The sequence below is a fragment of the Paramormyrops kingsleyae genome, chromosome 13 (assembly GCF_048594095.1).
Source record: "Paramormyrops kingsleyae isolate MSU_618 chromosome 13, PKINGS_0.4, whole genome shotgun sequence".
Taxonomy (NCBI): domain Eukaryota; kingdom Metazoa; phylum Chordata; class Actinopteri; order Osteoglossiformes; family Mormyridae; genus Paramormyrops; species Paramormyrops kingsleyae.
In genome coordinates this window covers 6,437,603-6,451,667 of record NC_132809.1, presented here as the reverse complement: position 1 = coordinate 6,451,667, position 14,065 = coordinate 6,437,603, and the positions used below count along the sequence as shown (strand labels likewise).

The window sequence follows — 14,065 nt, the reverse complement described above, 5'->3', positions numbered from 1 at the left end:
TGTTATGGCTGCAAAGGAGGAACCAACTCCATATTGATGCCTATGGATTTAGAATTGGATGTCATAAAAGTTCCCGTAGATGTAATGGCCAGGTGTTCCAATATTTTGTCCATATAGTGTATAATGGCACCCTTGACAGGTGCCATTGTAATGAAATAATCAATGTTATTCACTTCAGCTGGGGAGGCAATGTTTCTGCATTATTGTTGCATTTCACAAATATATTTCAGGTTTTTGAATAACACAAGACCATAAAGACATTTTTATACACAATAAACTCTGAAGCTGGACCAGTGAATGTATACATTTGTATAGCCTCAATGTAGAAAGACATAATGTGCAACATGGATATAACTGTATGTTACAAAAAAGCAAAATAATATTTCACATCACCTGGTATTTTCTCTCTCAAGGTTTCTGGCCGCTAGAACTCATCCAGTTGAGGAAAGTAACACTGGTGAGAGCTTGGCAATATGGTATGCTTGGCAATGCATATGTATTTCCAGAGAGGTATTAAGTTATGAACATAAACAATATCTGAAATACACAAAACTATTACAAACTATACAATAGTCTACTCCACGTAGTTCACAGTTTTCTCTTTTCTTTTAACACTGCCACCAATGCAACCATGCTTCTAAATCACTGAAACAACACCCTTCGGTGGGGGGGGGGGGGTTAATGCCTTCAATAATTATTTACATCAGTGTTTCCCAACCCGTTCCTTGGGGATCCCCACACAGTCCACATTTCTGCTCCCTCGCAGGTCCCAGTGGAGGAGCAAAAATGTGGACTGTCTGGCCAGGAACTGGAAGGGAGCAAAAACATGGACTGTTTAGGGGTCCCTTAGGACCCGATTGTGAAACACTAATTTACATTATATGGGTAGGAAAGGGAAAGGCAGCTGAAACAGGGAATCAAGGTTATAAGTTGGCAGGCATCTCCAGACATTACACTTTGGTAAGTATTCCTTCAGGGAGTGCTTTTATGGGACGTTGACAATCTGATCATTCAGCAAAATGGACACTCAAAATTGAACACTCTGTGCTCTAACAATGTGCATTACGTTAAACTGTTGATGAAAGGCATTTTAAATGTAATTTTGGAGGTTATTTTTGAAAAGATGTTTAAAGGGTATGCTTACGTTAATGTTCAATTTTAAAAGTGTCCATTCTATGTGCCTTAAAAAAACAAAAACAAAAAATCATCATGGACGTTATAAGAAACCCAGTTTTACGAGATGTAAAAACTTGCCTGAGGCATCATTCTACAGTAGATTGAACCAGATACTGTAAATGTTAGCATTACTAAAAAAAGAGAAGTTGTTGGAAACATCACATTACACACAAATCTTGTGTGATATTTTAAGGGAGTGCAAAACGTGGTAAGGTCTTCCTTTAAGAACATAAGAACATAAGAACTATACAAACGAGAGGAGGCCATTCGGCCCATCGAGCTCGCTTGGGGAGAACTTAACTAATAGCTCAGAGTTGTTAAAATCTTATCTAGCTCTGATTTAAAGGAACCCAAGGATTCAGCTTGCACTACGTTATCAGGAAGACTATTCCATACTCTGACTACACGCTGTGTAAAGAAGTGCTTCCTTAAATCCAGTTTGAAATGTTCTCCCGCTAATTTCCACCTATGGCCACGAGTTCTTGTATTTGAACTAATGCTGAAGTAACTATTCGGTTGAACAGCATCCAAACCTGTTAGAATCTTATAGACCTGGATCATGTCCCCCCTCAGTCTCCTTTGCTTGAGGCTGAACAGATTTAGCTCAAATAACCTTTCCTCGTATGACATTCCTCTAAGACCAGGAATCATTCTTGTGGCCCTACGCTGCACCTTTTCTAAGGCCGCTATGTCCTTTTTAAGATATGGTGACCAAACCTGTATACAATATTCTAGGTGAGGTCTCACCAAGGAATTATATAATCTTAGCATTACCTCCCTTGACTTAAACTCCACACACCTGGAGATATACCCCAACATCCTATTGGCCTTTTTTATTGCTTCCCCGCACTGGCGAGAATGAGACATGGAAGCATCAACATACACACCAAGGTCTTTCTCATAATCAGCTACCTTTATTTCAGTAGGTCCCATAAAATACCTGTACTTTATATTTCTGCTCCCTACATGGAGTACCTTACTTTACAGTTAAATTTCATCTGCCAGGTGTCAGCCCAGTCACTAATTAAATTAAGATCCCGCTGTAGCTGCTGAGCTGCTAGTTCAGTATCTGCTACACCACCCACCTTGGTGTCATCTGCAAATTTCACCAGTTTACTGTATATATTGGTGTCTATATCATTTATGTAAATTAGGGTCCTAAAATTTAACCCTGCGGTACCCCACTATGAACGCAGGCCCACTGTGACATTGAGCCTCTTATAACTACTCGCTGCTTCCTATCCGTTAACCAGTTATCAATCCAGGTCGCTACCGTTCCTAAAATACCTGTCGCTTTGAGTTTTAAATGTAATTTTGGAGGTTATTTTTGAAAAGATGTTTAAAGGGTATGCTTACGTTAATGTTCAATTTTAAAAGTATCCATTCTATGTGCCTTAAAAAAACAAAAACAAAAAATACGCAAACTACATGACATTGCACAAATAAACAGGTAAGATGAAGGTGTAGGAATTATATCAACACACTTTCTGTGGAAGATGGTAGTCATATATAGGTAATTATTCGTAGAAAGTGCCATTTGATCATTAATAATATGAAAATAAGGAAGAATAGTTTCCATTTCATTTGCTTTAAAGTGTAATAGCACAAAGTAGGCTCTCTCTCCTGGGTCAATACCTAACTGATCTCAATTAACCATATAATTCTTACTTGTACTATACTGGGTGGCACCCTTATAGGCAAACCAAGTTCCATCTCCACCGTGGGTCCCTTTGATGGAGACGTATTGAAAAGAGAGGCAGATATTGGTATCAGCCACTGGGGGGCAGCAATAAGTCCTTGAGAAGTTTCAGATTCGGTTCGGCTGCTCTGCCTACTGTATTCTCTGGATTATTCACACAAACAGTGGGAAGGATCTGTACAAAATGAAAGGTCTTTATATCAAGAATGCAGAGCATTATATGTCTGCAACAAGCTCTGGGTCGCTTGGGCTACAGGATTCTGTCCGTGGTGGGTCCCCTGGGGCTGCCATCCGCCACCGTGTGCTTGAGCAGATCTGTAGGTATCAGAGGGATGTGCTGGTTCTGGCTTCTCACTATGGCTTCGTAGGGAGGAACGTCCTCCAGGGGCAGGCCTGAGAGGGAAACGGAGGCCAGCGGAAGTCCAGGCACGTATGGCACCCCAGTGCTTCCCATCAGCCAGGAGGCACCTCCCCACTGTTCCCCCAGCTCGTCCAGCAGGGCTCCCCCCAGACAGGGGTCAGTGAGAGAGTATGGTGGAGGGTCATCCGTGGGCAAGTAGATCTCTGTGGCACCGGGTCTAACACATTCTTCATAGCTGAGATAAGAGAAAAATCATGTTACTTACAGTTCAGAAGAACCAACTGTAGTTAATCCGTGGAATTTAAGAGTCAGGATATTTTTAATCAGGCTGACATTTGCAAGGCTTTATTTGGACCTCTGGGGATTTTGGCAGGGTGAGTTAAACACTGGAAGGCTAAGTAGTGTCTCAAACCTTAGGCTTCTGACAGAGGACTGTATAAAGGGAATCCATGGGGGGGGGGGGGGGTGATGTTTATTTACATGTACTTTAGACATTAGACATTGCTTATGATAAAACTCGTTTAACACAAAGAGTTTTGTAGCTTTGTACTGTTGGTTTAAACAGTATCTATAAATGTCAGTGAGATGCCGAGTGCTGACAGACTGGTTAGCGCAAGTGTGTGTGAGCTACACGGCAGTGGGTCATACATCCAAACTGCTCCAGTCATCCACAAGTGACCCGAGTGGAGATCTGAAAGGAGGAAATAACCGGTGGATAATAGAATCTGTCACATTTGATACAATCTGCCGAAGTATTGGTGTATAGAGGCAAGCTCAGCCCCAGAGCAATAGTACTAAGCCATTCTGGGCTGATGCAGGAACTGGTTTAAGTAAGTGAAGGGATATCTTTAACCACGCTGAATTTGATAATAATTTGATATTAATAATTTAGTTTTTCTCCCACACCTTTCCAGTTTCACTGGGTCAGTCTACGGTAACAAAAATATTTCTTAAGCTCCAATAAATTATGAAAACTTTCATTTATTCTTATAGACCAGTTTGAAATTTTATTTATTCATATCTAGTAAAATAACTGGCCGATTCTTTTGCGTTTTTTATTTGCGAACATTATAGAGAAGAAACTACGCTCAGAGATAAATGAAGTGCAGAGCTCGGTCAGCCGAGCCTCCATCGTTATGCTGAACTGATTATTTCATGCAGCCTGTAGCTACTTAATATACTGCTCCAGCATCCTGCTGTCAGCTCTGCTCAGTCTGCACCTTTTAAGAGGCATTTAAAGTTCTATATTTAAATTTAAAAGGTATAAAATATGGGCCCCATGGGAACACAAGCGCACATGTGCATCAGTGGAAAATTACCTGAACACCAATAACCTTGGCAATGTTAGACACCTAACATATCACATACACAGAGAAAACGTCTGTGAATCCTTTGGTAATATCCGATTTCTGCCCTGAATCATGCCTCCTCTCTGCGTGTGTGGAGATTGCATGCTCACCCTGTTTTGCGCAGATGGAACACAGATGGATGGGATGGTTTAAACAATCATTGATATGTGAACCTTCAGAATAACAACCTCTTGAAACGAGGGCAACTGTAATCAGGCTGCCCCACCTACAGTATAAATAACACCCAATTTTAGTCGCTTTTCCTTTAGCACATAATTCTCTTCAAGCACAATATGGCAGAATGAATGGAGATTTTAGACAACCTCAGATTTGAATTGTTGAAGCTCACAAACATGGAAAGGGTTACAAAAGGTTTTTGAAAGACTTAATCCTCCATCACTGCATAAGCAGGGAAACGGAAGAAATTCAACACTGCTGATACTCTCTCAAACAGTGGGGCTCATATAACGATCACTGAATGGGTACGGTGTAGAATCCCCAGAGGTTTAATGAAGAATCATGGGGTGAGAATTAAGGATTTGGAGGCATCTCTGGATATTAGCGCCTGTGTTCACTACAATGAGAAAAACACTGGAGGTTTGATATAGACCACTGGGATGTTCTATACCACTACTGGAAACACTGGAACAATGTTCTCTCAGCAGATGAAACAATGGCTGAAATGTCTGTTAAATGTACTGAATGTTAGGAGAAAACAAACACTACATATGAGCAGTAAAACCTTATCCCAGCTGTTAAGTACAATGGAGTATAATGCTGTGAGGTTATTTCACTTCAACAGGGTTTGGATCTATTTAATTATACCACAGCTTTGATAAGTTCTCTTTTCTTATTGGTCCAGAGATTTCACGTGGGTGACAATTATTTTTGTCTAACCACACAGGTAGTTCCAGCAGCCTAACAGTTCTATAGTAAAGCATTTTAATGTTATATTAAACATAAATATAATAACCCGTGTGACTTTTTCAGCATAATTTTCCTTGGTTTTCAAAATGCAAGTGTCTGTTGACAGCTTCTAAGGTAACTTAATGGACTTGCCACTTTTAGTGAGTAGCCTGACCGGACGTTCTATCCTTATATGGACTATGTTTTTAGGAGAACATTGAAACATTATTAAATGCTACTTAAGGTAATTATTTTCTGCAAAATTAACCTCTTGGTTAATTAATGGTTATTCTGTTATTATTTTGTGGTCAGTAGTCATGATGAACCACTTTGAGGTGTGCAGTTATAGGAAAATTACAATGATAACCAAGTTGGACTTGTTATCAAGTTGTCGTTGATTATTTTCATATAACTTCATATAATTTTCATATAATCTTGTCATGGTTTATCCCATACTTATTGAGGGACCAATAGGCTCCATGTCAGATAAGGAAATTGTACAGCGCGATGTCAGGGTCTCAAATCTAATTCAATATCAGAGCAACTCAGGCAGAATAAATTCCATATTTGAGAACGTCAGATTCCTGACCTCAATCCCACTGAAATGCTGTGGCACGATCTGAAGCAGGCCATTCAAGCAAGAAATGTCAACAGTATACATGACCTGAAACAGTTTTCTATAAAGGAATGGACCCAAAATAACTGCTGCTCAGGTATCAGAAACTACAGTTTAGTTTAAATATTTGCCAATACTACACATAAGGGCCCATATACCTTTCCCATCAATTAACTTGTTTTTAAACGATCTTCTCAATAAAGATATGGCAAGGTAAAATGTTGTTTGTCTTTATTACTCACAAACCTTTGCATAATTGTAACTTCTTGATTAAAAAAAAGTTTTCAGTATATTAAAATGATGTAGTATCATTACGGTAAGGCTAAGTCTAATGAATGAAATGCTGGCCTCCTGTCTCACCATCCCACAGAAACCTGTACACTTTTACCGTATTTTCCGCACTATAACGCGCACTGCATTATAAGGCGCACCGTCAATCAGTGGTCTATTTTCAAACTTTTTCCACATACAAGGCGCACCGGACTTTAAGGCGCTTTAAGCAAAACAAAAGAGAGTCAGATAAGCCAGTCAACGAAAATTTATTTTACATCACGTGTTCACAATGACTGTCAACATTGTTCAAACGTTTATGAGCGTCTTCACTACTCTTTAACACGGAAAAAAACAAGAGTCTTATACCGCTAAATCAAAAGTCAGCCTATTAACAATAACTCAAAATTGAACACTTATAATACGGTCCTATACCGCTAAATCAAAAGTCAGCGTATTCATAATAACTCTTGAAATTGTTAATTTATAACACGTGAAGCACTACACAATACACTCACTTTTCAATACTAAAACATTCAAATCGCTTCGAGTTCAGTATGCACAACAGAAATTAATCCACGTTTAAAGCGCACTGGATTATAAGGCGCACTGTTATTTTTAAAGAAAATCAAAGGCTTTTTAGTGCGCCTTATAATGCGGAAAATACGGTACCTATTTTATGACCAGTAAAGCCAACAAGGCTTTACAGGGCATAAATATATCTGTGGGAACCCAGTATTTTTCTGTAATTCTACCATAAATGACATCCCATTAATCTAACAAAGAAATAGAATTGTGTATTTGCCTACGCCATCTTGCTCTCCATGAGACACAGACACATACAGATGAGCATAAAATGGGGGCGAGGGGGGGGGGGGGGAAATCACAGCACAGGATCAGCCAGCACCCCATGCACTGCCAGAAAAAATAACAATTTGTACCCTTTAGGGTATAATTACTTATCACTAGGCCTATCCTCAGGGATCTCGCATCATAGCTGTAGGTAAATGTACCTTTAAGTTACAGAAATGGACTCAGATAAACATTTTTGCACCCTTGTGGGTATACTAGTGTTGTTTGTACCTTGGGGAATAAAATCATAGCCAGGCTTTCCCTGTTTTTTGGACACTGTAGAGCAATTGGGGTTTAAGGGCCTCACTCAAGGGCCCAAAAGTGACATCATTCTCTCAGCCATAGGATTGCTAGCATAGAACTGGCGACCTTCTGATCACAGGCATGACTCCTAACCCACATAGCCACACACTGCGTAAACAAATACCTGTAAACAACCTTATTCAGTTTAGGCTTTGTGGTTTTTGTGAGCTGCTTGTCTGGAGTAGCGTCAGTATAAGTCAGAACCTCAGTTCATGCAGCAGTATGTGATGCTTTCCAACAAAATGGGCCATTAATCAATGGGACCTGAGTGCGTACCTGCGTCACAAGCTGAAACACTGACAGCAACATATGGCCCAATCTACCTTCACCATGGTACATTTGGCCGTTTCCTCCCATCCCCTGTGCCTGTTGCCCTGCTGAATGTGTCACTTGGATGCCCATGCTCTCTCCGTCTCTCCATTTGGGCTCCACAGGTGAGCGCTAGGCCGAGCTCTGAGAGCCCCCGTGCCATCTGTGGCCACGCTGCCCTGCGGTACATCACGTGCCCGTCCCCCCTACCCCCTCCCAGAGCCAAAGCCTTCCATCTGCCCCCGCACATTCATAGCACTGCAAGCCAGAGCTGCACCACAGGTCTGGGCAACTCTGCGGCGTCCGGCTGCGGACGATCCAGTCGTGCGCTGCTGAAACCTGGCCACGATCTGTAAAGAAATGTGACGATTATCCAGCAGACCCTCGTTTCAATGAACCACAGAGGAGATTTCCTTGGGTCCATGTTTCACTGACAATCAGCTTCTAAGTATTGTGTTTTCTGAAAGCGTAAGACACTCAGTAAATGTACACATACCCAGAGCACAGATCTACCGCAGCTCTTCTGGACTCTGTATGTCTGATTTCCCACATGCTCATGCTGGGCCAACAGTCATTTTGTTTTCATTCCTCCCCATCATTTTTGTTACACCAATCTCTACTCCCATCCTCCAATAAAACTCGCATCCCCGCCCCCTCCCCCATCCTCCATGTCACGAAGCTCTGTCTGCCACCGGGAGTAAGTGTTACGGATAGCTTTTGGTTATTTACGGGTTAGAAAACCATGTGAGTGTACAATGCTTTTGTTTTAATAAACACATATTATAATGTGGCAGAACTCTCAGCCCCCACAGATTTGGAAAACAATTTTCTGTTCTTTACAGTTCCATAGAACTGGATGGGGTGTCTAAGGGGGCCCAAAAACATGGAATACATTGTTTCCCTCTCCCCTTGTAAGAAGACCCAGAGCTCCAGAAAAGATAAAGGACCTCAACCCAATATGTACGGATGTGCCCTCCATCCGTCCCCCACATCTCAGATCAAGCTTGCATGACAGTTATAGAGAAAGCTTACTAACACCAAAGAAAATGGTCCAAACAGGATTCAGAGGCATTTGACAGCATTCTGCATCCTAGCATATGGAAATAATTTCCATATTCATCATAATTTACTGCTTGACAGATCTGTTTACAGTTGGAAAGGCAAACAAGCTCCTGCACCAAAGGAGATGCAAGAAGATCTTCCAATATGTCCAAAAACCAGCAAAATGCTCATTGCTGTCTTTTAAGGTGATTTCATACCTACTCAATGTCAAATTCCACAGTTAAAACATTTCTCCATCAACATACAAGTTGAACATAAACTCATGTAACAGCCGCTTTTTTCAGTGGGGTCTCCACCCCATTGTCTCCTCTTCGATCACCCTCTCAATTCCCCATTAATCTTACTACAGAGGTGAATCATTATCACATTAAATGTTTTCTCAAGTTGCTCAGGGGCCTGTTAGGTAGCACTGGTCCCTTCCTGCCAGTTCCTGCACTGTAAGTGTTTCTCCGTCAGTGGATTTGCTCACTCTGGGCTCGGTGCCGCAGACAGCAGGTTCAGGAAGGAGTGCTGAGTATGAACACTCTTCATAAGGAAAAGCCCAGTAAATGCCGTATATTTGAACAGCATAAGAAAAGCCTGCAATTTGAACGAATGGCAGATATTCACAACCCCTGAGTGACAGGGGTCCTAAGAAATTTGGAACATAACTGAATTAGTCTGGCTTGGGATCCCAATACGATATGCTGTCGTGGGACCCAAAATCTCTAACAGTAGCCCTGCCCCTCACCAACCCCTACATTTTTTTGTGCAATTCCATTGATGTAAAGGTAAATATACCGACTATATCAGGGGTACTTAAAAGGCAGACTCTGATTTGTATTCCAGACCAAAACACAATTTAACCTGAACCTTGAAATGAATTTTTATCGTCAGTAATCCGCCCAGGAAATTTTATGGTGAGCCCCCCCACCATCCACCTTGAAATATTTTTATAACCTGACCTCTGCTTTTACATTACTGATTATCTGAGCAAAAATATACGTGAACATTTATATTATTGATTAAACAATGTGACGCCCGTATCTGTGGTTTCATTAACCACAGTTTCAGTTATCCGCAGTTTACCGAAATCTGGAAAAAAAAAGGAAAAAAAAAAAAAGGAAAAAAAAATCCAGAGATGTTTCCTATGTTTCAAACTATGTTTTTAACAAATATATATGTTTTCTTATTACAGGTTATGTACAGGTAGATGATACAATATTTTTCACTGTAAAATGTGAAACAATAGCCTATATTTTTTTATTTTTGTCCTTTGAGGGGTATAAAAAACATTTTCATATTTCATCCCTTGGTACATGATATTTTTTCATTGATATATCATCTCTTGAGAATTAGGGTAAAACATCAGGATCCCCCTAATTTGAGAGAAAGAGAGAGATTGAGAGATGGCGAGAGAGAGACTGTACAGTACTGCATAATAATAATAATAATAATAATAATAATAATAATAATAATAATAATAATAATAATAATAAAGTACAGTGACTATTATTTATTATTACTGTATTTAAGGTTGATATTGTCCTACTGTGCATAATTTATCAATTAAACTTGTATGTACAGGAAAATCACATTATTTATGGGGTCCGCGGATGGTTTGCTATTATTTGCAATTTTGGCTCTCTGTAGTGGGCCTTGGAACATATCACCTGAACATACTGGGGGGACTACTGTACTATCAAAAAAATATGCAAATCACAATACTGTCAGTTTATTTAAAGACAATATGAGCTGATTACAGGGCTGGGACATTTGTCTCAAGTCTAGTTCCTAACTCACTGAAGCAATAAGAAAGACAGCAGTAAGAAGACGGACCCCTTGATATTAACCCTGACTATGTCCTGAATTTCAGCACATCTATATATACCAATGTTTCTCTACCTGGTCCTTGGCAACCCCCAGCCTCTGGCCAGTCCATGTGTTTTGTCCCTCCCAGTTCGCATAAACATGGACTGCAGGTCCCAGAGGACCGGGTTGGGAAACAGTAATATATACAGTATGCGGTCATGAAGTGGAATCAATAGGTCACTCACTGAGGCGGTGCATCAGGATACATCATGTTGCCGTGAGACGGACTTTCTGCATAAGAGCTGAAATCAAAGGCTGGGGGGAATTCCGCAATGCACGTCCACCTCAGCTCCCCGACGGAGCCACCATGGGAGAGGCCATCCGAGACTGTGAATGTACCCCAAGGTTTAAGCAACACATTATTATTCCTTCACAAAAATTATTAGGCTGAAATACATTAGGAAAAACAAAAGGTTAAAATTCTTAATATTCTGCCTTGTAGCTAGAGTGCCTTTCTTAATTACACAAGTGTAAACAGTGTAGTGTAGCTCTGTGGTGTCTGTGATTAATGGACTGAAGCAAAGCTTGTTGCTTTTTCACTACATAATTAGCTAAGGGCAGAGGTGCTGCTGATGCTCTGTGACTAATCCTCGAATCCTGTGATATAGCTCAGATTAGCTCTGGTCCCTAAAAAGCTGCAGCAAGCCCACATTAATCTCTTCAAAAAATGAACAGTGATAATGCATTGCTCAATGGAGAGAGTATCTACATGATATTTCTTAAGAAAAATAAAAGCACATAAGTAGCTTTATGAAGTTCATAATGGGGCTGATAAGTTGAAAGGGAAACATCACAACTCTGTCATTTAGGGTAACTTTATATTGAGATTTAAGCGTGTGGGATCTGCATGTTTCGGGGCTGGTCCTGGGCCATACCATCTCTAGGGCGCAGGTGGGGGTTATGTAGCCGGCCGTCTTTGCGCAAACTGCCCACAATGATGGTAACACAGGACAGGAAGAGCACCAGGCCGATAACAATCCCTGCCACCACCAGCGGGGACACCATGAGGCTGGCCTCAGCTCCGCCCTCCCGGCAGTCGGTGTAGTCATGGGCCTGGCTGCTCAGGTTAGAGCTCACTTCTTATCACAGAGGTAGGGCGTTGCATCCAGGAAGAGAAGAAAAAGGAGGGAGGGTGGTTAACAGGAAAGGAGGAATATATATAATATATATTAAAAAACCACCCTCTTTAATCTTGAACTCCATTTGAAAATCAGCTTCAGATTATTGTATGATAGAGGCAATTAAGCAGCTGAGTAAAAGAAAATGTTAAATGTATTCCTTTTCCTTTTATTTTCCTTTATCTTAAAAGATAGATGCAAACTATATATACATGAGAAAAGAATTGACGGAAGTGAGGAGTATATTTACTTACTCTCAATTATTGCATCAAAACCTTCGAGATAAAGCTAATCAGGAGACCTCAGTCTAATCTATTAATTTTTATGAAAGACATGCACAAAATGCAAATGGAACCTGGCTTTGTTGGTTCCTTCTTAGCTGAAGAATTTTCATCACAATGAACCTCATAAAAGTGCACAGATGTAGGTGATTGATCTTACAATTCTAATTGAATATTGTGGGGTACTTCAAATCCTGACACTGAACAAAATGTTTTTTTTTCCTTTAATAACTTATCAAGGCCTTTCTTTGAGTGTTTCGTTATCTCTCATGGGGCCCTTCTCGCAGTGGGATCAAAACAGAGGAAAGGGGCTCATTGTTAATTGATGGAGTAATTAATTTTTTTCCTACATGGAACTATTTGCACCATGCAAAAGCAATTGTGCTTTATATTGTTTTGATAAACTAGCTCACCATTACTATCAATTGTATCCCTGGCTAGAAGTGTTATAACCCAATGAGAAGTTACCCCTACCACAAACTAGCACAGAGACTAGGTTCCCTGAAGGCTCAATTTCTTGTTCACAGACACTATACACTCACCTAAAGGATTATTAGGAACACCTGTTCAATTTCTCATTAATGCAATTATCTAATCAACCAATCACATGGCAGTTGCTTCAATGCATTTAGGGGTGTGGTCCTGGTCAAGACAATCTCCTGAACTCCAAACTGAATGTCAGAATGGGAAAGAAAGGTGATTTAAGCAATTTTGAGCATGGCATGGTTGTTGGTGCCAGACGGGCCGGTCTGAGTATTTCACAATCTGCTCAGTTACTGGGATTTTCACGCACAACCATTTCTAGGGTTTACAAAGAATGGTGTGCAAAGGGAAAAACATCCAGTATGCGGCAGTCCTGTGGGCGAAAATGCCTTGTTGGTCAGAGGAGAATGGGCCGACTGATTCAAGCTGATAGAAGAGCAACTTTGACTGAAATAACCACTCGTTACAACCGAGGTATGCAGCAAAGCATTTGTGAAGCCACAACACGCACAACCTTGAGGCGGATGGGCTACAACAGCAGAAGACCCCACCAGGGTACCACTCATCTGCACTAGAAATAGGAAAAAGAGGCTACAATTTGCACGAGCTCACCAAAATTGGACAGTTGAAGACTGGAAAAATGTTGCCTGGTCTGATGAGTCTCAATTTCTGTTGAGACATTCAAGTCAAGTCAGAATTTGGCGTAAACAGAATGAGAACATGGATCCATCATGTCTTGTTACCACTGTGCAGGCTGCTGGTGGTGGTGTAATGGTGTGGGGGATGTTTTCTTGGCACACTTTAGGTCCCTTAGTGCCAATTGGGCATCGTTTAAATGCCACGGCCTACCTGAGCATTGGTTCTGACCATGTCCATCCCTTCATGACCACCATGTACCCATCTTCTGATGGCTACTTCCAGCAGGATAATGCACCATGTCACAAAGCTCGAATCATTTCAAATTGGTTTCTTGAACATGACAATGAGTTCACTGTACTACAATGGCCCCCACAGTCACCAGATCTCAACCCAATAGAGCATCTTTGGGATGTGGTGGAACGGGAGCTTCGTGCCCTGGATGTGCATCCCACAAATCTCCATCAACTGCAAGATGCTGTCCTATCAATATGGGCCATCATTTCTAAAGAATGCTTTCAGCACCTTGTTGAATCAATGCCACGTAGAATTAAGGCAGTTCTGAAGGCGAAAGGGGGTCAAACACCGTATTAGTATGGTGTTCCTAATAATCCTTTAGGTGAGTGTATATTATACAGATCAATACAGTCAGTCAGTCAGACACAGGAAGACAGTTAGACAGATGGATATAACATATAATAAAGTATAATTATATAATATAATACACTGATTAAAGTACTAGAGTCACGCTGCACCAGTAAGATGCATTAACTAATTTATTTTTGTTTTAGAT

General features: G+C 40.8%; 1 protein-coding gene across 6 annotated transcripts in view; it reads right to left on the bottom strand.

Annotated features, from left to right (window-relative positions):
* Nucleotides 1-192: 192 nt before the first annotated feature.
* The window catches only part of LOC140578144 (protein BEAN1-like), a 26,307-nt gene continuing 12,434 nt past the window's right edge, over nt 193-14,065 (bottom strand). For 4 of the 6 annotated variants that reach the window (XM_072698089.1, XM_072698091.1, XM_072698090.1 and 1 more), the window contains 3 exons: nt 11,630-11,833; nt 10,940-11,081; nt 193-3,471 (listed from right to left, as the gene is read on the bottom strand). In XM_072698089.1, coding sequence (XP_072554190.1) covers nt 3,126-3,471; nt 10,940-11,081; nt 11,630-11,833 — 692 coding nt within the window. In that variant the 3' untranslated portion in view covers nt 193-3,125. The remainder of the gene's footprint in view (nt 3,472-10,939; nt 11,082-11,629; nt 11,834-14,065) is intronic. The other 2 variants (XM_072698093.1, XM_072698094.1) reach the window with 1 other exon arrangement.